This window comes from Haliotis asinina, chromosome 2, assembly GCF_037392515.1.
Source record: "Haliotis asinina isolate JCU_RB_2024 chromosome 2, JCU_Hal_asi_v2, whole genome shotgun sequence".
Classification (NCBI taxonomy): Eukaryota; Metazoa; Mollusca; class Gastropoda; order Lepetellida; family Haliotidae; genus Haliotis; species Haliotis asinina.
The window spans coordinates 89,168,240-89,192,357 of NC_090281.1; the positions used below are offsets into that span (position 1 = coordinate 89,168,240).

The 24,118-nt window shown below is 41.9% G+C and overlaps 1 protein-coding gene across 1 annotated transcript; it reads right to left on the reverse strand.

Annotated features, from left to right (window-relative positions):
• Window positions 1-1,623: 1,623 nt before the first annotated feature.
• Window positions 1,624-24,118, reverse strand: LOC137272087 (neural cell adhesion molecule 2-like). The gene is made up of 11 exons (XM_067804451.1): window positions 24,104-24,118; window positions 21,593-21,737; window positions 19,849-20,109; window positions 19,107-19,361; window positions 15,494-15,769; window positions 11,935-12,192; window positions 10,742-11,038; window positions 6,235-6,531; window positions 4,109-4,210; window positions 3,575-3,664; window positions 1,624-1,721 (listed from the first exon to the last, which is right to left on the reverse strand). Exons 1-11 carry the CDS (start codon window positions 24,116-24,118, stop codon window positions 1,624-1,626), a joined length of 2,094 nt encoding a protein of 697 aa, XP_067660552.1.

Consider the following 24,118-nt stretch of genomic DNA (forward strand, 5'->3'; position numbering starts at 1 on the left):
TGTTTATATTTGAATACTTTTAACTTTCCGAAGTAGCATCCTTGCCAGTGATACAGACGGTCGTCTTTTTCTCCTGAGATTCTGAGGCGGTGAGGGCAACACTGTTATCAAAACAGGATGCAAACACACTGAAGTTTGATCTGTGGTTCCAAACTTACATGTATTTTTTTCCAGCGTGAGTGTAGGTTCTCTCACCTTCCACACACACACACAAAATATTTAGAAATGATTCAAGAATATGAAACACACTATGATGCAATGTATTTTTCGACGCGTGTAAATAATCCAAGCTGGACTACACAATCCAGTGATGGTTGTCATGTGTGTCGATCCATGCAGTGGGATAACGACGATACGCAATCAGCCTACCGAGTCACCAACCCTGACGATTCATTTTGTCCACTCTTGCAAGAGTTGCTTTTGGAACGTTCTTAAAGGCATCCTCGTGTGTTCTTTCACAGGGAGTATGTGGAGCAATATAGCCATGCATTCGGCCTAAACCCTCGCATATGTTGCGCTTCTTCGAGCATTTTCAGAATTTTTTCCCAGATTCAAATCGACAAGCCATCAGAATTGGTTGATGACCCAAAAACTGATTAAATACGAAGGATGAAAGCACGTTAGATCCGTCTTGATACAACAAGCTACTATCTGACCGTAGTTCAGTCATGGAAAGGTTAGTCACGGCCTTGAACTTCGATCTCACAATATGTTTAAGGAGGTTGGATACAAAATATCAAAATGTCAATAAATTGCTAAATTTGGCATCAGTTTGTAGAAGAAAGTGTCCCGAATCTAATTAAGTAATAAAAATAGCAACTCACCGAGGCATTTGTTTGACAAGCGGTACGCCCTTGTGTCACCGTCTGTAAAAAATACTCTTAAAAATATACTGTTTACTTTTATTATTCAATGTGTGTTTTTTTTTATTTATAAAGATATGTCAGTATTCATGTTAAATAAGACCGGAAATTTGTTTTCAAGGCAGTAAATGGGATCTGACACATTAATTAAACACTAAAAATCAGGAATTGAAAAATATGATTCATCAACGATAAAAAGATTTTTAAAATAAAACGTTTTTTAAAATGATTTTATGTAGTAAATTCAGACTAGATTAATATTCAAAAATATAAAACATATATTACAAAAGGGTATTAACATCATCTCCACTTTCAAGAGCATAAGTTAATTAAATTTGATAAGAGGTGATAACCTTGCCCAAGCTTACCTCAGGATAAATGCTTGTGTGGCCAAAATATAATGAAGTATGATTATAAGCAAGATAAAGGAAAATAACTGCGGAAAATAAATACCCGCTCCTACTGTCACATTCAGTCACGTACAGTATGCACACAAATCACGGTATCTAACCTCTTTATACCAGTATATACTGATGTAATTTTTCAGTGTCACTGATATGGAGATATGAGTCGATTTGCAGGGGATGGTGCACACCCCAGAGAAAAAGAGAGCGCACACTCCATTTTCACCCGTTTTAAATGGTCATTAAGTAAACTTTGACCATTGAAAACGGGTGTAAATGGAGGACTAAAGAGGACGGGGTGGGGGGAGGAGGTGGAGGTTCTGTCAACCCAAACACTGCCTCATCTATCCTACTATCTACTCTACAATATGGTCACCATTGTTCAGTCCAGCTGCGTTGCAGTACAAGTCTTCTTCAGCATTACCCATCACTACTTCATAGACACACTCCAGTTCTGCAAATAGATACAATTTGCAAAGAAGAATAGCTATGATGCTAAAGAATCGTAACACTAAGATAACTGCTAAGATGTTAAAGAATCTCATGCTAAGCTATCCGTGAAGACACGTGTTGGAACTGGTATTCAGTAACCCATGCTTGGCGTAAGAGGGATCGGGTGGTCAGGCTCGCTGATTTGGTTGACATATGTCATTGTATCTGGGTTGCGTAGATGGATGCTCATGCTGCTGACCACTGGGTTGTCTGATCCAGACTCGATTATTTACAGACCGCTGTCATATAGCTGGAATATCGCTGAGTGTGAAACTAAACTCACTTACTCACTCCCAAACCCCAAGTAAAATAATAATAATAATCGTGATAAAATATTCCACAATATTTAAAATATCATTGCCCGATAAAGAAGAGGTGTTTATGTATGATTTAATCGTATACCGACGAAAGAAGACCTTTCTAAATAACCCCATCTGACTCTTGTAGTTTATCTTTCCGAAGTGTTATAAGCAATATACTGCCCCATGTTTCTTTATTCTTCACTTTACTCACTACTTCATCAGACTTGGACACTGACGTTTCTATGAAGATTATTTAAAATATATTGAAATAGAATACAAATACTTAATTCCAACGCAATATGTTATTACATATATGTTAAACGCGATAGACCGTTTAGTAAAATAAGGGATTACAATTTTGCGGCACAGAACAGATTCTAAAAGTAATTTTTGGTTATATCCAGGAATCGAACTCCCCAAACCAAGCAGCTGATCACCGACAGACACAGACTGTGGTCTCTGTCTCGTTATTTAGTCTCACGGACATACTTTTGTCTCACTCGAAATCATTATGCACAACTACATTTTGACAGTACCGGAGAATTTCCTATTCTCCCGTCTGCAGATCGATTGAGATTACTCTAATTTAAAGTAGATCCTTACAGGTCTTGAGAATTCAATTGATATGATCAGTTCCTCTTGTCTTAAATACCTTCTGTGAATACAGAAATGAGCTTCCTTGGAGTAAGGATGTGGGTTCCTTGAGCGTGGATAATCATTGTGATAGGAGTGTGGTTATAGATTTGCTGAACTCTGTCACATGTGTCACTTGGTAGCGATACATACAGAGATAAAGAGATACGTTTATTTTAATCATTGGTAGTTTAGATTAGTAACTTAGGTTTTTAGTGACTGTACTCTCAAAGAGGGTCAAATACATTAAAATTATTCTCCTCCTGAGATGGTACCGAAACATTCTATGTAAATCTAAAATTTCAAGGTTCTTTAAAAGTAGTATTTTGTTATTACATTTTTGGCTAAATTCGACTGCAATCGAATTTGACTGAAGGGATGATAAAAATCCAACTAGAGTTCATGCAGGTAGCAAAAGTATTGTACGTCCCCACGGTCCGTAGTATAGTGATTTTCTTTCAGCTGTTGACGATCAATGGCCCATTTTTACATTGTATTATTCAAAAATAGTTTTCTACTTGGCCCATTTTTACATTGTATTGTTCAAAAATAGTTTTCTACTTTTATAGATATATGCCAGTTAGCTTTAACTCAATTTGTGATAATCTAGTATTTGTACCTTTACTTCGTTGCCTGGGTTGTTATATGTATGTATTATGATTTTATGACTGGTTTTAGTCACGGTATGGCTGATATACTGCCGATGTGACTTTAAATCTTAACTCACTCACTCCTTCACTACAGAAGTAAGACATACAGGACAAGAAAGGAATGAGCTTGTCTTCTGTTTTAGTGTCAAGCTACGAATGGTATTTCAAAACCCTATCACATCTAACTCTGGACTTCAGAATACACAGGTGGGGGATGAACATGTTCTTACCAGCATCCTGACAATGGCGCTTTGGAACTGAATATGTATACACATTGTCATATATATCACCAGCGGGTGGGTTGGTTATCTCACGTTTTCCTGTAAAAAGACAAAACATGAAAACGATTACAAAAATGATATTTAGAAATGCATGACGTTAGCATTCATCCTATGTACAGGCAACTTTATCATGACATGCTAGAGACTTGCTGTGACTAAACTGTTAGTTTCGAATCCATGCATCCCCGGGATGTTGTCACGTGACCAATAAGTATGGAGGCAGGCTCCAACACGGCAGCTCCATTGCTAACGTTGATGACGTTTCTCAGTCAGCGCTCGTTTAAGTCTAACATGAAAAGCTACACTTCGGAGGACTAGTACTAATAACAGACTGGACACACGACCTTTCATTTGGATGTGTTTTCTTTGATGAATTCAATGCCGCACGAAGTCTTATGGGGACTATTTTCCAATGTAGATATATCGGTTGGTTCGTTTAACATTAAGTAACATTTGTGGGTATTAAAACAGGTCTTGGGATACCTGAAGTCCGTATCAGGAAGATGCAGACGACGGCCAGGATGCTGACGACGATGGCTCCACTGAATGTTCCAAAGCCAACCATTAATTTAAATTTACTGGAAGCTAAGAACAGAAAGAAATAGGAAACAGTGTTACTTGCAGTTGCAACAATTCTGTTTTCGTTATCCCGTGCATTACAACGAGTGCATTAAAAATATTTGAAGTTAAAAGGAACCACATACTGATTCCCTTCTGTTAACGATGTTAGGGTTGTTAAGTAGAAGGCCTTCTTTCGCCCTGAACGATTTCCATGGAAGAAATGACGATGTCGTTCAAGTCGGAATTGTTTCCAGCCATACCTAGTTTGGAGACAGATGGAGCCACACCCGGAGAAACTGGGGATTGTTTGAGGGGTAAAACTCTACAGTCCTAGATTTGTAACACCTGTAAAATGTTGCCAAGTACATCATTCTGTCGGGAGTAGAATCTGTCTGATAACAATGTGCTACAGACATCTCAGTTGAGATGGATGGATGATGATCAAAACAGTCCCAAACATGCTTGGTGGAATTACGCAATATGTGCTGCAACTGTGTGGCAAGGAAACAGTATTTTCACACAATGAATAGTGATCTCGATAGGATAAAGTCAACGGATACTTTCGGCATCCGTTGGGGTCATATACGGATATCGATACAAATTAGAGAGGTCATATGCAAATTTTAGGAACTACTTTCACAGTGTAAACAAGCATGGCGTCAAGGGTCGGCGGTCGTGCCCGGTTTGACGGACGTCGTTACGGTACTGACAGTGCTTTGACCACTGAAAATTCATGCCTTGTTATGTTAGATGGAGTGGATTACAAAGCGAGGATAAACGTTCATATGCTCTCAAAGATACCAACCCCGACCTACAGTCACTGTTAGCGAAGGGACGGCACAGGAATCAAGGTGCACATTTTCACGCGAACATGAAAGTGTATTTGTTGTTCAAATAGTAAACTGAAGGTTTCTGAAGTTACAAGCGAGTTTGTAGCTATTTTTCAAATGTAAGCTAAAATTTGCTGATACGTTGTTGAAAGCAGTAATACGTGCTTTAACACAAAAAACCTACTGGGGACTAGATGACCTGACGCATTCAGTGATCAAGAGAAAATTTTGTCACCGGATCTGTGACGTTTGGTTTTACTAAGCACATATTTGTGACGTCATTGACATTCCACGAAGTGATTTTCATGATTTGTGGCATTTGACTTTTTTAAAGTTACAAAATACGAATGACATTGTAATGATAAACAGGTTATCACACTCCTGTGTACTGGGATGGCTAATGTCTTGCATTAGGAATAAACACCATGTATGTAGCTCGCCAAGGCTCGATAAATACAATGTTTATTCCTCATCCTATGATGTTTATCTGCCATTTCTCCATGACGATGATTTGGAGATTTTGCGTGCGGTTTCTCGGGCAAGCGATTGAAGTTTTAGGCTCATGACGATATTTGCGTCATGCTGCACTGAGCAGATTGTTTGAGTTGATGCACCCCTACGCCCCCCACTGGATCCACCTGTGTGGTTAGAGGTAACAGATACAGGGACTTTGTTCCACAAGCTGAAACGATAGCCGTATTGCTAATATGGATTGGGACTAGGGAGGTATCACCCATCACTGCTTATGGATCATGCACGTGTTTTAAATGCTTCGGATTAAACTGAAAGAGTATTACTCCTCATGATGTAATGTCGTAGTCCATGGTGGATTTAATTATTGATTTATAAGAAATCTCCCAATTACGCAAGTGTAACAATCATTTTGAAATATGAAAGAATTGTGTTCAGATATACTGAATACTAAACGTCAGTGAGTTTTGATAGTACGTTGTACTTAACAGCATTCAACTAATATCGTGGCCGGAAGACATTGTTTCCGAATCTTAGGTTTTGCCACCCCCTTCCCCAACAATACGGTAGCACGCACACTCACACGCACACGCACACGCACACGCATACTACACAATCTACTCCCCTCTTGAACTTCAAGACTGTATCGAATCCGTTTATCGGTGTGGTGAGCCTACCTTTTCACCGTTGAGACACCAGGTCACGCCCACCTCCAAATTATATCATGGAGAATTAAACAATACCTACATGATGTAGTTGTTGTGATGGTGACGCCTTCCCCATCACCGTAGACATTGACGCCGTATAGATGGAACTGGTATGTTGTGGCCGGTGTCAGCGACTGGACGTCTTCCTTGACCAATCCCCCTCTTCCTGGATCAGTGATGTCATCTCTCCATACTGACCAAATTGGGTGTGTCTCTGATTTGTACTGCAACATGAATGTCTGGTTCGCTCCGCCGTTGTAGCCCGAGATCCAGTTTAGTGACACCGACGTGTCCCCCACTACCAACAATCGGACTTGTGAAGGTGCAGCGGGTGGGGCTGTGGGAAAAGAAAAGACAGCAATAAAAAAATATGAACGACATGGAGTTGTACCATGCAATATTTTGTAAGCGGTCGGAATCAGTGACATACTATATGGTTGTGGTAGTCAGTGATTACTGACGAGTCAGCTTCACACTGCAAGGTGTGTCTATTGTTTTACCATGTGCTAACATTAGCAATAGAGGTGAAAACACTGCAATTCCAAACAGGTCGACAGGGACAGGAGTGTCTCTGGACGTTTAGTTTTGGACATGCCATACCTTCTGACGTTACTCGATACCTTACATTATAAGGTGTTCATTGGTCACGAAGGGGTACATCAGCTGGATCGATGACCAACGTATTTATGTTACGTTTAACTTTGTTAAATCGTAGAATATGTGTACGTTTAATCCATGACTAGATTTGTCATCTGTCACCAATGGCTGAAGGGATGGTGTAAATCCAGCTAGGGTCCATGCAGGTAGCAAAGTCCCCATGGTCCCTAGTACAGGTATCTCCCTGCCCGTTTCTATTTTGTACTGTCTGTAATGTTTTCTCTGTATGGCAGCCTATTAGCTTTAAATGTATATAGCTGTGATAATCTAGTATTTTACTGTCGTTCGACGACAGGTTTTTACGTTCAGACTTTACTGATTTTCAAATTAATATAAACTAGATTGCTCTCGTCACAGTATGGCTGAAATATTGCCGATGTAACGCTAAATAATAACTCACTCACTCACTTATCTTACCGAACTCCTCAATGTTGATTTTGAACTGTTTGAAGCATGCCATTGGGTATCAGATCGTACACTTCAACCTGTCCGGCTCGCTGACCTGGTTGATGCATGTCATCGTATTCCAGTCGCATCAATCACGTCATCGTATTCCAGTCGCGTCGATCATGTCATCGTATTCCAGTCGCGTCAATCACGTCGCGTCAATCATGTCATCGTATTCCAGTCGCGTCAATCACGTCATCGTATTCCAGTCGCGTCGATCATGTCATCGTATTCCAGTCGCGTCAATCACGTCGCGTCAATCATGTCATCGTATTCCAGTCGCGTCAATCATGTCATCGTATTCCAGTCGCGTCAATCATGTCATCGTATTCCAGTCGTGTCGATCACGTCATCGTATTCCAGTTGCGTCAATCACGTCATCGTATTCCAGCCGCGTCGATCATGTCATCGTATTCCAGCCGCGTCAATCACGTCATCGTATTCCAGTCGCGTCAATCATGTCATCGTATTCCAGTCGCGTCAATCACGTCGCGTCAATCACGTCATCGTATTCCAGTCGCGTCGATCATGTCATCGTATTCCAGTTGCGTCAATCACGTCATCGTATTCCAGTCGCGTCAATCACGTCATCGTATTCCAGTCGCGTCGATCATGTCATCGTATTCCAGTCGTGTCGATCACGTCATCGTATTCCAGTCGCGTCGATCATGTCATCGTATTCCAGTCGTGTCGATCACGTCATCGTATTCCAGTCGCATCAATCACGTCATCGTATTCCAGTCGCGTCAATCACGTCATCGTATTCCAGTCGCGTCGATCATGTCATCGTATTCCAGTCGCATCAATCACGTCATGGTATTCCAGTCGCGTCGATCATGTCATCGTATTCCAGCCTCGTCAATCACGTCATCGTTTTCCAGTTGCGTCAATCACGTCATCGTATTCCAGTTGCGTCAATCACGTCATCGTATTCCGGTTGCGTCAATCACTTCATCGTATTCCAGTCGCGTCGATCATGTCATCGTATTCCCGTCGCGTCGATCACGTCATCGTATTCCAGTCGCGTCGATCATGTCATCGTATTCCAGTTGCGTCAATCACGTCATCGTATTCCAGTCGCGTCAATCACGTCATCGTATTCCAGTCGCGTCAATCATGTCATCGTATTCCAGTCGCGTCGATCATGTCATCGTATTCCAGTCGCGTAAATCACGTCATCGTGTCTATCATGTCATCGTATTCCAGTCGCGTCAATCACGTCATCGTATTCCCGTCGCGTCAATCATGTCATCGCATTCCAGTCGCGTCAATCATGTCATCGTATTCCAGTCGTGTCAATCACGTCATCGTATTCCAGTCGCGTCGATCATGTCATCGTATTCCAGTCGCGTCAATCATGTCATCGTATTCCAGTCGTGTCGATCATGTCATCGTATTCCAGTCGCGTCAATCACGTCATCGTATTCCAGTTGCGTCAATCACGTCATCGTATTCCAGTTGCGTCAATCATGTCATCGTATTCCCGTCGCGTCAATCACGTCATCGTATTCCAGTCGCGTCAATCACGTCATCGTATTCCAGTCGTGTCAATCACGTCATCGTATTCCAGTCGCGTCGATCATGTCATCGTATTCCAGTCGCGTCAATCATGTCATCGTATTCCAGTCGCGTCGATCACGTCATCGTATTCCAGTCGCATCAGTCACGTCATCGTATTCCAGTCGCGTCGATGATGTCATCGTATTCCAGTCGCGTCGATCATGTCATCGTGTTCCAGTTGCGTCAATCATGTCATCGTATTCCAGTCGCGTCAATCATGTCATCGTATTCCAGTCGCGTCGATCATGTCATCGTATTCCAGTCGCGTCGATCATGTCATCGTATTCCAGTCGCGTCAATCATGTCATCGTATTCCAGTCGCGTCAATCACGTCATCGTATTCCAGTCGTGTCGATCACGTCATCGTATTTCAGTCGCGTCAATCATGTCATCGTATTCCAGTCGCGTCGATCATGTCATCGTATTCCAGTCGCGTCGATCACGTCATCGTATTCCAGTCGCGTCAATCACGTCATCGTATTCCAGTCGCGTCAATCATGTCATCGTATTCCAGTCGTGTCGATTACGTCATCGTATTTCAGTCGTGTCGATCACGTCATCGTATTTCAGTCGCGTCAATCATGTCATCGTATTCCAGTCGCGTCAATCATGTCATCGTATTCCAGTCGCGTCGATCACGTCATCGTATTCCAGTCGCGTCAATCACGTCATCGTATTCCAGTCGCGTCAATCATGTCATCGTATTCCAGTCGTGTCGATCACGTCATCGTATTTCAGTCGTGTCGATCACGTCATCGTATTTCAGTCGCGTCAATCATGTCATCGTATTCCAGTCGCGTCAATCATGTCATCGTATTCCAGTCGCGTCGATCACGTCATCGTATTCCAGTCGCGTCAATCACGTCATCGTATTCCAGTCGCGTCAATCATGTCATCGTATTCCAGTCGCGTCAATCACGTCATCGTATTCCAGTCGTGTCGATCACGTCATCGTATTTCAGTCGCGTCAATCATGTCATCGTATTCCAGTCGCGTCGATCATGTCATCGTATTCCAGTCGCGTCGATCACGTCATCGTATTCCAGTCGTGTCGATCACGTCATCGTATTCCAGTCGTGTCGATCACGTCATCGTATTCCAGTCGTGTCAATCATGTCATCGTATTCCAGTCGCGTCAATCACGTCATCGTATTCCAGTCGCGTCGATCACGTCATCGTATTCCAGTCGTGTCGATCACGTCATCGTATTCCAGTCGTGTCGATCACGTCATCGTATTCCAGTCGTGTCAATCATGTCATCGTATTCCAGTCGCGTCAATCACGTCATCGTATTCCAGTCGCGTCGATCACGTCATCGTATTCCAGTCGTGTCGATCACGTCATCGTATTCCAGTCGTGTCGATCACGTCATCGTATTCCAGTCGTGTCAATCATGTCATCGTATTCCAGTCGCGTCAATCACGTCATCGTATTCCAGTCGCGTCGATCATGTCATCGTATTCCAGTCGCGTCAATCATGTCATCGTATTCCAGTCGTGTCGATCACGTCATCGTATTCCAGTCGTGTCGATCACGTCATCGTATTCCAGTCGTGTCAATCATGTCATCGTATTCCAGTCGCGTCAATCACGTCATCGTATTCCAGTCGCGTCGATCATGTCATCGTATTCCAGACGCGTCAATCATGTCATCGTATTCCAGTCGCGTCAATCATGTCATCGTATTCCAGTCGCGTCAATCATGTCATCGTATTCCAGTCGCGTCGATCACGTCATCGTATTCCAGTCGCGTCGATCATGTCATCGTATTCCAGTCGCGTCAATCTTTGCTCAAGACGTCAGTTGCTGTATTGGTCCCAACGCGATTATATACAGGCTGGCGTCTCTTAAGAAAACAATATGGAGGCAAATACATAAACTCACATGCAGCAGTTAGAGTAAATGGAAGCATCACTCTGCCTTCACTGTTTTCAGCTTCGACATAGTAGTGTCCATAGTCATCATCTGAGGTGATGTTGATCTGTAGAATGGACTCTATGCTTGTATCGTATGATCTGCTTGCCCCATTAATGACAGACGACATAACCTGTCCGTCATACCTGTACCAGGTGAAGTTAGGTCGGGGGTTGGCTATGATGTCTGCCCTGAAAGATACTGATTGGTTTTTGTGACCGGTCACCACACTGTCCAGCTGTTTCCTGTGATCTTGACGGGGAGAACCTGTGGTGGACAAACACAGCTGACCATGAAGGATGAGCAATTTATAGAAACACATAACTGTGTCACAGTCGAAAGAAAATGTTCATTTAAATAGACAATGCTTACATTTATGCATAACTTATGTATTTATAAATAGATTTCCCCGGACATATTTATACGACTGGCAATTAGGGAATTCTACCGTAAACATTTTTAATAACACTAAATGAACAGTTGAGTCTGAATACCACGAAGAAGGAAAGTCATCAAATAACTGCATCATTGTTAAATGTACTGAAGGAAAAAAATTACGGATCACAGGAAAGGACAAGTGTTCCATTTTTTTTCAAGGTTTCTCCACGAGCTTTGTATTATATAGCTTGTGAAGAAACCTGGAAATAGCAATAGGAACACTTGTGATTTCACACGATCCCTTATTTCTTTCCTTCAATATATGTCTAAGCACATATTTCGTATGAATAAGGAAATGCCTTTTATTGCCTTTCTAAAATTCTTCCTCCAGTTTAACACCGGTCGCAAAAGCCCCTCTCCCTACCTTTCGTTTCGCAGTTTTTATTATTGCAATCGTTGGCAAATAACTACAGCAAATGCAAACATTTTGATGATGCATCCTTCAAAAGAAAAGATCCATGAAAATCTGCATTACAATTGTCTTCATGCAGCTACCCTATGTAATCAGAGTCGATGTTTTGGTTGACAGTTGTCACCGTATCCCAACTGCGTAGATCGACGCTCAAGATGTCAATCACTGAATAGTGTGTTGTTTACAGACCACCGTAATATAGCAATATTGAATGTTGCTGTTGTTGATTCAGTTCCGTGAGGAAAACGGTGTTCGAACAATAATGCCTATTGGATTGGTAATGGACATTTTGTGTAAGATGACGTCTACTCACATAACACATTCAGTGTCTTGGAATCATCACGTCCAGCAACTGTATTTACAGCTGAACAAATGTACCTTCCGGAATCTAAACACCCAGCTCTTATTATGGTGCGGGAGACACGATTGGTGCGTTTCCCATTTCGCACATTGTAGTATTTTCTGATCACCAGTTTTGCAGTAGGGTTGCTGGCAACCTCACACGACATGGTGACGGTGTCGTTCTCTTTAACTTCCTCCTCTACAATAGTCAGTCGAGGTTCATCGATGTCTGAAACAACCAAAATACAGGTGTCAAGTAAACACGATAGGACACGGTGAACCTGGCCACAACTTCCTCCTCTACAATAATCAGTCGAGGTTCATCGATGTCTGAAACAACCAAAATACAGGTGTCAAGTAAACACGATAGGACACGGTGAACCTGGCCACAACTTCCTCCTCTACAATAATCAGTCGAGGTTCATCGATGTCTGAAACAGCCAAAATACAGGTGTCAAGTAAACACGATAGGACACGGTGAACCTGGCCACAACTTCCTCCTCTACAATAATCAGTCGAGGTTCATCGATGTCTGAAACAACCAAAATACAGGTGTCAAGTAAACACGATAGGACACGGTGAACCTGGCCACAACTTCCTCCTCTACAATAATCAGTCGAGGTTCATCGATGTCTGAAACAACCAAAATACAGGTGTCAAGTAAACACGATAGGACACGGTGAACCTGGCCATAACTTCCTCCTCTACAATAATCAGTCGAGGTTCATCGATGTCTGAAACAGCCAAAATACAGGTGTCAAGTAAACACGATAGGACACGGTGAACCTGGCCACAACTTCCTCCTCTACAATAATCAGTCGAGGTTCATCGATGTCTGAAACAACCAAAATACAGGTGTCAAGTAAACACGATAGGACACGGTGAACCTGGCCACAACTTCCTCCTCTACAATAATCAGTCGAGGTTCATCGATGTCTGAAACAGCCAAAATACAGGTGTCAAGTAAACACGATAGGACACGGTGAACGGCGCCTTAACGTCCTCCTCTACACTAATCAGTCGACGTTCGTCTGAGTCCGAAACAACCAAAATACAGTTTTCAAGTTAACACGACAGGACACGGTGAACGTCGCCTTAACGTCCTCCTCTACAATAATCAGTCGACGTTCGTCTGTGTCTGAAACAACCAAAATGCAGGTGTCAAGTAAACATAATAGGTCACGGAGACGTTTCCTTTGCCATAACTTCACAATCTTCAATGCGGTACTAATTTGCCATGTTGAAACAAATATACGAGTGTTTGTGTCTCACTGACGTCTCTGTTAACCAATAAAAACGTGGTGTTGGAAGTCCGAAAAAAACATTGAGCAATTGAATTCTTTACATACTGAGGGAAAGAAATAAGGGGACATCAATGCACAACCTGTTCCTCCATATATTCTCGGATTCTCGCCCATAGTGCGATACGAAGCTTGTGAATAAACCTGGCAAAGATTAAAGGAACGCTTGTGCTTTAACATGTGACCTTACTTGCTTCCTTCAGTATACACTTCATGTATCCACTGACGAGCACAGTGATCCTTTATTGCATATAATTTGCATTCTTAATTTGTATGGAGGGAACTATCACGGTTAAAATGTGAACTATTTTGATGAAGACTACCTCAAGCATAACATGGAACTTTATTGCCACTGGAACAAAGTAACTGTGAATTAATTGATATGCCATTTCGTTTAATGCCAAAAGATAAAAACATGATTCGTTGTGTTTTAATTAATCACCGGTTAAATGTTGACAGGATATTACTGAAATCTGTATGATTTGACACTAGGCATTGTGACACCATGAAGAGATGTGGTGTCAAATGTCAGTTCACTAATCGTGTGGGTCCACCATTGGCGTTAGTGCAGGCGTACAATCAATCGATGACGCATAGACGACACTAAACGATGGACGAAAGCTTGAGGAATGTTCTTCAAATTCAGATCCAACCCTTGCCCCAATTCAGTTACCGTCAATGGCTGATTCTCGGCTTGACGTAAACGTTGTTCTATTTCATTCCAAGTGTGCACGACTGGGGACAAAGTCGGAGAAAACAGCTGGTTAGCTGGCTGTGCTGTCTCAGGAAAACTGTCACAACACCAGCGACATGTGGACGGGCATTATCTTACTGAAGTGTGAGGTTACGTCTCTGTCCTTGAATGGATGGCTGCACATGAGACCCAATGATCTCATCCCTGTACTGCAGGCCTGTCACATTGCCACTGACAATGAACAGCTGTGTCCGACCGTCATATGTGATAGCTCCCCATTGCATAACTCTTCTTCTACCTGTCGACGTTGAACAACGCACCATACCGTTCACCGCGCCGTATGTACATCATTACCCTGCCACCTGAGCTGAAACGCGACTCGTCAGCGAACAAAACACCCAATCGTGTTAGAGGCTTGAGAATAATCAGCCGTCCTTCAATTTTCTATATCAGGTGTGAGAATTTTAAAAAAGTACATGTGCTCCCTTTGAACACACTGATGTAACGTTAACATCCTTCAGCACAACAGTTAAAGTTGTCTGGATAGACCTCCATCAAACAAAAAAGAATTGTTCACTGTACGTACATTCTCGAAAGAACACCATTTCCGTTGGAAATTCTCATGTACATTTTGATGAACCAGGCAAATCAGAATTTCGGAAAACCTTTGGACTCACAATCATTGAAACAGTGTGCTAAAGTTGCAACACATAGATCAGGTCATGTTCTAGACTGGGTGGTTATACGACAGGATGATAACGGTGGTGCATATATATACAAGTGTAACGGTGGTGGACAGACGTTCGTTGACCAATCAGTGGTTGTCCTTGTACTTAACCTTCAGAGCTGCACAATATCAACACAATATCAACACCAGAGCATGTCGTGATCTGAAAAGGATTGATGCAGTGAAGGAGAATGCTGTTTCAGATCTTCCCCTGCGTACATACTGCTGACAACAGATTGTTGATTTTGCTAATAAACCGCGTTATCAGCAGAAATTCTTGAACTCTCTGATTTTTAGGAAAACTGAGGTAATCCTGCCGACATTAGCTACTGCTTCTGAACCAGCTGAACAATTCAATACTTTCTTTGAGTCTAAAGTCACGGATATATGGAATAGTCTTCTCCAAGGAGGAAATCTCATCTGTAGAATTTCTGATAGTTAACTTTAGCGTCCCCATTCTGACTGACCATAAACTTCTCCAAGACTGTACCCACCACTCTGCAACAGAACGTCTTCTCTGGGTCACAGACATTTAAGATCACCGCCAATGGTCAGTAATGAAATAAGAGGCGACAAACAGGATCGAATGGTCAGATTCACTGACATGTTATCCGTTCCCAAATGCGTAGATGGTCATGATGTCGATTACAGGATTGCCTGGTCCAGATTCCAGTATTTACACATCCCCGTCATATATTAGTGCGGCTTAGTTTTCTGTATCACATCATCGCGAGTGTTTCATGTTCCCAGAGCATACAGGCTCATGAACATAAATCATTAATGCATGAAAGAATCATAAGCTACTCACACTGTACATATACATTGACCGCTGATGTTCTGTCCATTTGCAAATACAATGGGACAATGTTGTTTCTGACAGAACAGATGTACGTTCCTGACTCGCTCCTACTGATGTTCCTTCTATCAAGCACAGCCTTTGTACTGACAGTAGATCCACCATAGGTCCACTTGTAGCGTGTGTTTGGAGGGTTGCCAGGTATTGTGTAATTACTGCAGTCTATCTTGAGACGAGACTTTTCCCTCACCTTGTGGACTAACGGGAGTCCATCAATGGTAGGCCCATCTGCAAAATATAAATGCATAAATAGTAATGGATCGGTCAAGTTAAAGGGGAGGAGTTATTGAGCATCTTGTGGAAGATCAGGCCTACACCTATCTTGGAATGCAAGTTCGAGACAAGCTCCAGAATGCCCAGATGTAAGATAATTTTAGGGCCGAGTATAAATCCCGGTAAAAGAAAATCTGGAGCTCCAAGCTACACGCTCGAAACAAAATCAAAACCACGAAAAGTGAACTGTGCTAGTCCTTTCCTATTCCTCTTAAACAGTTAATTGAACAAAAGAGTTGTCCAGAGTCTTCACCGCCTGACTAGAAGGATCATGTCTGATAACAAAGCCCACCTCCCTCGTTCCTCTCTTAATCGTTTATACATACCGTTCAATACAGGGCAACGGTGTTTGATTAATTCAGGATAGAATTTTATTGTGTACCATTTGCGCATATCTATTTATTGGGTGATCCTTTGGTGATGCATGACATGACTCACGATGACAGCAAGGTATCCCACAGCTATTCTGAGCTGATTTTGTTGATGGTAAAGTACTGCTGGAAGGTACAATGGTGAGACTAATCCAGGTGAAATCTTTTGTGAAGAAGCTGTCTGAGAAGCCATTCCATCGTTGGTACATGCAGTGTGTGGAACAGAATAACAGTCCTAGTGACTCCTTCGCCTGGATGAAGTCGGCGGGTCTAAAATATGAAACTGAGGACTTCCTTTTCGCTGCTCAAGACCAGTCACGTCCCACTCAAATCGCCTAAATGAGATTCTCAAAGAACATATTAACATGAAATGTTGACTTACAATGAATTTACAGAAACTCTCCAAGCATCTTGTCAGTGGATGCCCTTCCTTTGAACAAAAAGCATATCTTAAAAGACATGGCATGGCTCCCTGCTTTTACTATCGTCTCCGCCATGCCTCTGGCTTTGACGCCAAGGTCCATCCATGGTACAACCCTGGACACGTCAAGGGCCTCAGGGAAAATGATGCTTCCAAACCTCTTAAGGAATAGGCCCATATACAGCCTCAGAAGAAGTCCAGCGGACAAACCTCATCTTGTTCTTTTGATAAAGCCAATGAATTTATACATATCATTGAAGTTTCTGTCCCTTTTGACAGCAATGTGATTGGCAAGATTCGTGAAAAGCATGCAAAATATGCGGGCCTCGCCTTTGAAATGTCTTGCTTGCATTCCAAGTACACTGTCGTCAGACTGCGCATTGTTTTCGGTGCCCTTGGCGCCGATCAGGAGAGTGCCCGGGTTCTCCACAGGGAGCACAGGGCTTATGGGTATTAAAGAAGGCTGCATTGCTAGGGATTCTACATATTTTCTGGAACGTTTTTGTTGGGCAGAGTTTCCTGGGAGAAGTCCCATTCACTGTCTGGGCTGCATGTAGATGGGGCAAGGGCCCTGAGCTGATGACGAGCCTTACCAGACTGACATGCCAGGATCACCCGAACCCTCCCTGCTGTACTCTGTAAAATTTTTAATCTGTTAAACATAATAATAATAATAGTCCTTTGTGGAGAAGCTGTCTGAGAAGCCATTGCATCGTGTGTATATGCAGTGTGTGGAACAGAACAGCAATCCAAGCGACTCCTTCGCCTGGATGAAGTCGGCTGGTCTCAAATGTGAAACTGAGGGCTTCCTTTTTGCTGCTCAGGACCAGTCACTTCCCACTCGCAATCGCCAGAATGTGATTCTTAAAGAAAATATCAATATGAAATGTCGTCTTTGCAATCAATTTACAGAGACTGTCCAACACCTTGTTAGTGGATGCCCTTCCTTGGCACAAACAGCATATCTTAAAAGACATGATGGCATGGCTCGCTGCTTTTATTATCGTCTCCGCCATGCCTGTGGCTTTGACTCCGAGGTCCATCCATGGTACGACCCTGAGCATGTCCAGGGCGTCCTGGAAAATGACAGCTACAAACTTCTCTGGAATAGGCCAATATACAGCCTGAGACGAATTCCAGCCAACAAACCTGATCTTGTCCTTTTTGATAAAGCCAATGAAATTATTTATATCATTGAATTTTCTGTCCCTTTTGACAGCAATGTGATTGGCAAGATTCAGGAAAAGCATGATAAATATGCGGACCTCGCCTTTGAAATGTCTCGCTTGCATCCCAAGTACACTGTCGTCAGGCTCCCCATTGTTCTCGGTGCCCTTGGTTTGGTACCTCCTGATCTCTTGGCGCAGATGAGGAGAGTGCCCGGGTTCTCCACCGGGAGCACAGCCCTTCTGACAATCTGGGTAATGCAGAAGGCTGCAGTGTTGGGGAGCCTTCATATTCTCCGAAAAGTTCTTGGTGGGTTCGACTAGGCAGTGTTTCCTGGGAGAAGTCCCATTCGCTGTCTGGGCTGCGTGTAGAGGGGGCGAGGGCCCTGAGCTGATGATGAGCTTGACCAGCCTGACTGTGCCAGGATCACCCGAACCCTCTCTGCTGCATTTCAATTTTTAATCTGTAAAAAATAATAATAATAATAATAATAAATGGAGGGTTATTTGAGGAATAAACCTACTGGAATTGTTTATTCGTCGTAGTCCTTTTGATAGCAGATAACGTTTACTTTGGGATCCTCTGCTTCAGTCAATCATTCTTAGAACTCACGTTTTATCTCATGTAATCTTGTTGTTTAACGCCGCACCGAACAATTTATTAGCTTTATGGCGGTGGTCAGGGACCGATAAAGCCAGTGACCGATATAAACATCGAACTACTTAAATGGGATACTATCATATACATGTAAGTACACGTACACAAAGATAACTATGCTTGCGAAACGGGCTAGCTATTCTCGAAACGTTCGTAGCCCTACGAACTTTTTAAGCCCATTCTTAACACATTGGCTACGATCAAAGTTAAGAATTCTTAGGGCTACGAACGTTTCGAAAATAAGGGCCCAGGTGTCTACATGTACTACTTCTGACTGTTCATTTTCACAATACATGCAAACAATGAAGATATTAATAACGCTATAATAAGCTGAATTAAGTAAACTTAAGTTGATTTCGTGCCAAATACTTATAGTCACACTTTCATTCATTTGCAACCTCTGAAACTAAAGGAGAGAAAGGGAGAAACATGTTTTTTGCATTCAAATTGTACTTTTCCTTTCAATATCATCAGCATATATTCATGATGCTAGCATGTTTAATTTTGTCAGAAACTGGCCATATTTCCAAGAGTTTCAGATTGGCTTTCCGGGACTCAATTATGATCTGTTATGTGTATGCATATTGTTCAACAATGCGCGAACCAGCTTTCATTCCTAATGAAAAAAGAGGGATGCGATTTGTAGAAAGGAAATATAATTGCAAGCGTTACTTACATTGTACATCAACATTTACTGAATGAGAGTCTGACCCCTGAGTGTTGCTGGCAGTACACGTGTACTCTCCCCCCTGCCGCCGGCTGATGGAGCTTCTATAAAGTATGCCCCAGTGGGTGACAGTAGAACCATCATAGGTCCATGTATAGCTCGTAAATGGAGGACTGCCAGGTGTGGTGTAGTCGCTACAGTCTATCTCAAGTAGTGAATGCTCTGTCAGTTTATACACCGACGGTCCGTCTATTGAAGGCGCATCTGTAATGAGATGATACGTTTGGTTGAGGCATACTGTTGACAGAAGATGGCAAACAATTTTTTTTAAAAAAATCCATGACACATCTTTGGGAAATACATAAAATTATGTCGTTCTTCTGGTGATAATCTTCAGTATCTCTCTAATGTGACATGTTTCCCGTCCCGTGGAAGATGAGTATCTAAACGTCACTTAAACATAAATAGACAATGCCTAAGACTATCCAGTCTTTACTATTCACAGAAACAGATTCCTTATTTCTTTACGGTGAAAAGACATAGAAGTGACAAAACACTTTTCGCATTCAACTGAAATCTCTGCTAAAGGCAGAGTCGATTGTTCAGTTGTGATAATATCATGAGCATATATTTGTTTCAGGGATATCACACCTGCATGATCTAGTTTGCAAATAAACCTAGTCTAGGCCAGTATGAAAATCATATGTATATTAGATATATAAGTATGTGTTTAAAGTAGTCTTCTACTCACGTTGTACATCAACACTGATGTTGACTGAAGCGGATCCTGCTGCGTGTCTAGCTGTACATAAGTAGTTTCCTGCTTGACTCCTACTTATGTTTCTTGTCACTATAACCGCGCCGGTGCTGACGGTCTTCCCGCCACGGGTCCACTTGTAGGTTGGTGTTGACAAATTGCCCCACGTCGTATACCTACTACAGTTCACACTGAAGTTCGATGACTCTTGTACTTGGAAGGTGTAAGGTGAAGTTGAAAGACCGAATGTAGCAACTGAAAGGAGATAGCGCTATACATAAGAACATGAGAGGTGACCATGTGTAAAATACTCAACCAAATGTTGCACACGTGAAGAAATGAATTATATTGATTTAAACTGAAAACCGGTTGTTGAAGGTAGTTAAAATGGCGAATTCCGCCATGACCAGATCTAATATGACGCATCAAATATGGTGGATCACACAGAATGCATGTAGGAGGCTCGTGTGTGAACACGCTACCCTCTATTCCATGTGCCTAACCACCAAACATTTGCAGAAATTGTGGGTGATCAGAAAAAACAAAACAAAAAAACCCAAAAAGACCCCAAAAAAACAACACTTTCACAATTTGTGAGCAATAAACATTTCTCTTGTTGAACGTAAACCTGGAATTGGAATGCGACAGTCTGGCCAGTCTAGTGTGGCTGTTGCATGGTGTTATGAGGAGCAGTAGACAGACAATTCACAACCTGAGGACACTTGGGGTATCTTTTTAAAACGCAGACTCGTTTAAATAACACTTGTGACTGGTTGCATCCGTGATTAGTAAGGTCTGTGTTATGGGAGTAAACGAGTAAGATCTGTGTAATGGGAGTAAACCCACGTGGGCATCGAACAGTTATGGCTACGCGTGACGTCACTTGCCGAGGATAATCAAATCTGGCTAGAGATATACGTGGTACTGAAGAAGCTCAAATACAGATGGCTAGTCCATCTGACATAAAAAATGATGCAGTCATGCTACCGTTGACTTTTGCGGGCTCACCAAGCGCATATTAATGCCTAATCCTGTTTTAGTGTACACTCATTAGTGCCACAGACCAGATTAATCTAAGACTTTGGTGAGTTTGCTCTATTGTATTTTTTTACCCATTGCCTTAGATTTTGTCTCATTTGTATTGTATTTGAAATCAGCATTGTGATACTGACTTGTGACTTTGTATAACTTGCTCTCTCGTTTCTAATTAATACAATATCTGAATATTTTAAACTTGTCTTTGTTCTGTTTTGCTGGTTCACAGGGGATTTCTTACATTGTTTGTAACGGTAGATTCTTAACCGTAACAGTATGTATGGGACATAAAGTATTACACGAGACGTTTCACCTTTTTGTTTACTATACATTGAGTTAACCGAACGGACATTTGGCATCATAAGCAATTGGTCAAAATATTAAGTTGTCTCTTTCGAATAATATTAGGACATACCAAATGATTCAGTAAACTATACTGTACAGAAGAGGATTTCATCTTTAATGGTCAATTTCGGGGCTGAAGTTTTGAAAAATGAAATGTCGCCTTTCACAGAATGAAAGAAGCTGCATAATTTGTACATCCATAAAGATAATTGTCATCATTCTTTCTCAGAGGGTTTGTGGCAAGCTAGTCAGAGTGCAACCATTTCACAGAGCGAGATAATAGGCCCCATGCTTTCATATATGCTTTTGTCACTGTAAATTGGGAGCTTGTTTCAGTTGTTAAGAAACCAACCATTACATTCCTTCCACACAGCCTCAAATGTTCTGTAACTTCCAGAGGAATCTGAAGTGAAAACCACTTTCAAATACGATGCGGGGTGCAGAGTGAGATCACCCAAACGACCCGTCAGAGAAGTCCGCAGAAAGCCGCCAGCATCATATATCTGTGCAACAGAAACACATTGTGTTTGTGAATATCACGGAGCCCAAGTTACTGTCACAAGGAGTGGGTTCCATACGTATCTATCACTATGTGCAGAACCTCGCTCCTTCAAGGTGTGTGGGAATGGTGCATTTCCAGTATCGCTTGCATTCTGCCAGCACACTCTTTACATGCAAATTAAACTTTATATCATTACTGTCACCTTGAAACAGATTACATTACATAAACTGCATTGCACCGTGGTCTAATATCTACCGTTTTACTTTCGTGGTCATGTTCACAACACATGGTAACAATTATACGCTGTAAAATTGTGTTAACATGTAAAATTGGGATTTTTTGTAAAACCCAAAACGAACAGAGTATAGTATGCTTTAAGTAAGCACGTTATTGCATATATAACAAATGACACGCAGTCTACACTCCAAAGCCCCAAGACATAGCTTTTGAACATAGCATTTTTACGTAAGCTGTGGAATACAGTTAATAGGGTCATTTCTCAGCAACATTGCTCCTTTCGGGCTTCGAACAGGGACAAATACTTTTCAAAATGATCTACGTTTATATCAAACATGAACTCAAAGTGAGGTTTGGGGGAAATTTAATAGAATGAAATGTGTGAGTGAGTTAATATTTAACGTCACACCGGCACTAATTTGACATTGAAATGAAATATATGTATATTATATATTATAACAACCTGTCAATGAAGGACAACATAACAGCTAGAATATCACATGCAGAATTACAACTTACGTCGAAAATGAAAACTAATATCACCATTTGGACAATACAATATGTAAACAGGCTACAGATCTCCTGTTAATGTCGACATGTTTTAAGCAATGTCGTCTTAATGCTATCAGAAACACAACATCAAAAGGTAGATCACCATGCTAGGGACCATGGGGACTTACAGTACCTTTGCTACCTACATAGGACCCTAGCTGGATTTACACTGATTTTGAATGTTTCGGGACTTATGTACCCTCTCAGCAGGACGGAAGGACATGAAGTAAAAGTCAGTCGAAAATGTCGATAATGATAATCTTAACGTGGTCAATTCTATATACTTACTTGATAAAAATGCACAACACAAACTTAAAACGTACTTGAATATCTCAACATTGCCTTGTCTTATCGTAAGACGTGTGCCATTAAAAGTGTAGTCTTTGGGCAAATAATTGCCGGTCAAGAGACAAAACGCAAGCCTCGATTTCAGCATCTAGAACTTGTGTCGGTGTGAATTGCAACTGCACAATGCAGCCACATATATATACCTGCTGATGAAACAGAATAATGAGGAACTGGCTTGACGGATGAGTACATGGACAGTGATGGAATGAAGGATTGTTGTAGTTGATGCCGTGAAATCTAATTCTAAACTTCAATACCCATCCTATTCATGAAACAATATACTATTTTGTCTGTGAAGCGTTGATGGTCAATATCCAACGCTTCAGAATCAGAGTGTTTGAAATCCTCAAAGATAAAGGGTGCTTGAGTAGGATGCTTCTGCATTTCAAAACAAGATAAAAAATGAACATGATCACGTGATCATTTGCTGTGTATCACATACAATCAGAGCATCTACCTTCACTTACCTTAACATAATCAAATCTCTGCTCTGTTTCGAAGTCTTCGAATGAGAGGCTGACTAAGGTAGATCCAGTGGTAATGGTATACGTGCATGTTATCCCGTTTCGGTATTTATTACTGGAGGTGTATGGGATGGTGAATGATCCTGATGTGTTTCTGTATGTGTGACCACAGCCTTGAGAGGAAAAAACAGCATACTGATTACGCGACAGAGGTTTGATACACATCATCATCATCATCGTCATCATCATCATCATCATCGCCGCAGTGACCCGTGAAGCTCCGGTGTAGAATAGGTCTTCAGCAACCTATGCTTGCCATCAAAGCCGACTATGCTTCACGTAAGAGGCGACTAACGGGATCTGGTGGTCAGGCTTGATGACTTGGTAGACACACGTCATTGGTTGCCATTTGTGCAGATCGATGCTCATGCTGTTGATCACTGGATTGTCTGGTCCAGGCTCGATTATTTACAGGCCGCCACCATATAGCTGTATTATTGCTGAGTGCGGCGTAAAACTGAACTCACTCACTCACTCACTCACTCACTCACTCACTCATCATGGCAGTGATAGTTGTTTGTCACCCAACTATAACATATCGATTGAGGCATGCTTTAGGCTATATCGTCTTAATGCTGTTAGAAACACTACAACTCATGCTGTTAACTGAAATGGTGTTATATCTGTTATAACCAGATCATGACTTACTTTCAGCTGTATGACATTGTCCCAAAAGCAGAGAACACACCACACCGACAAGTCCCACCCAAGCGGGCCCCAT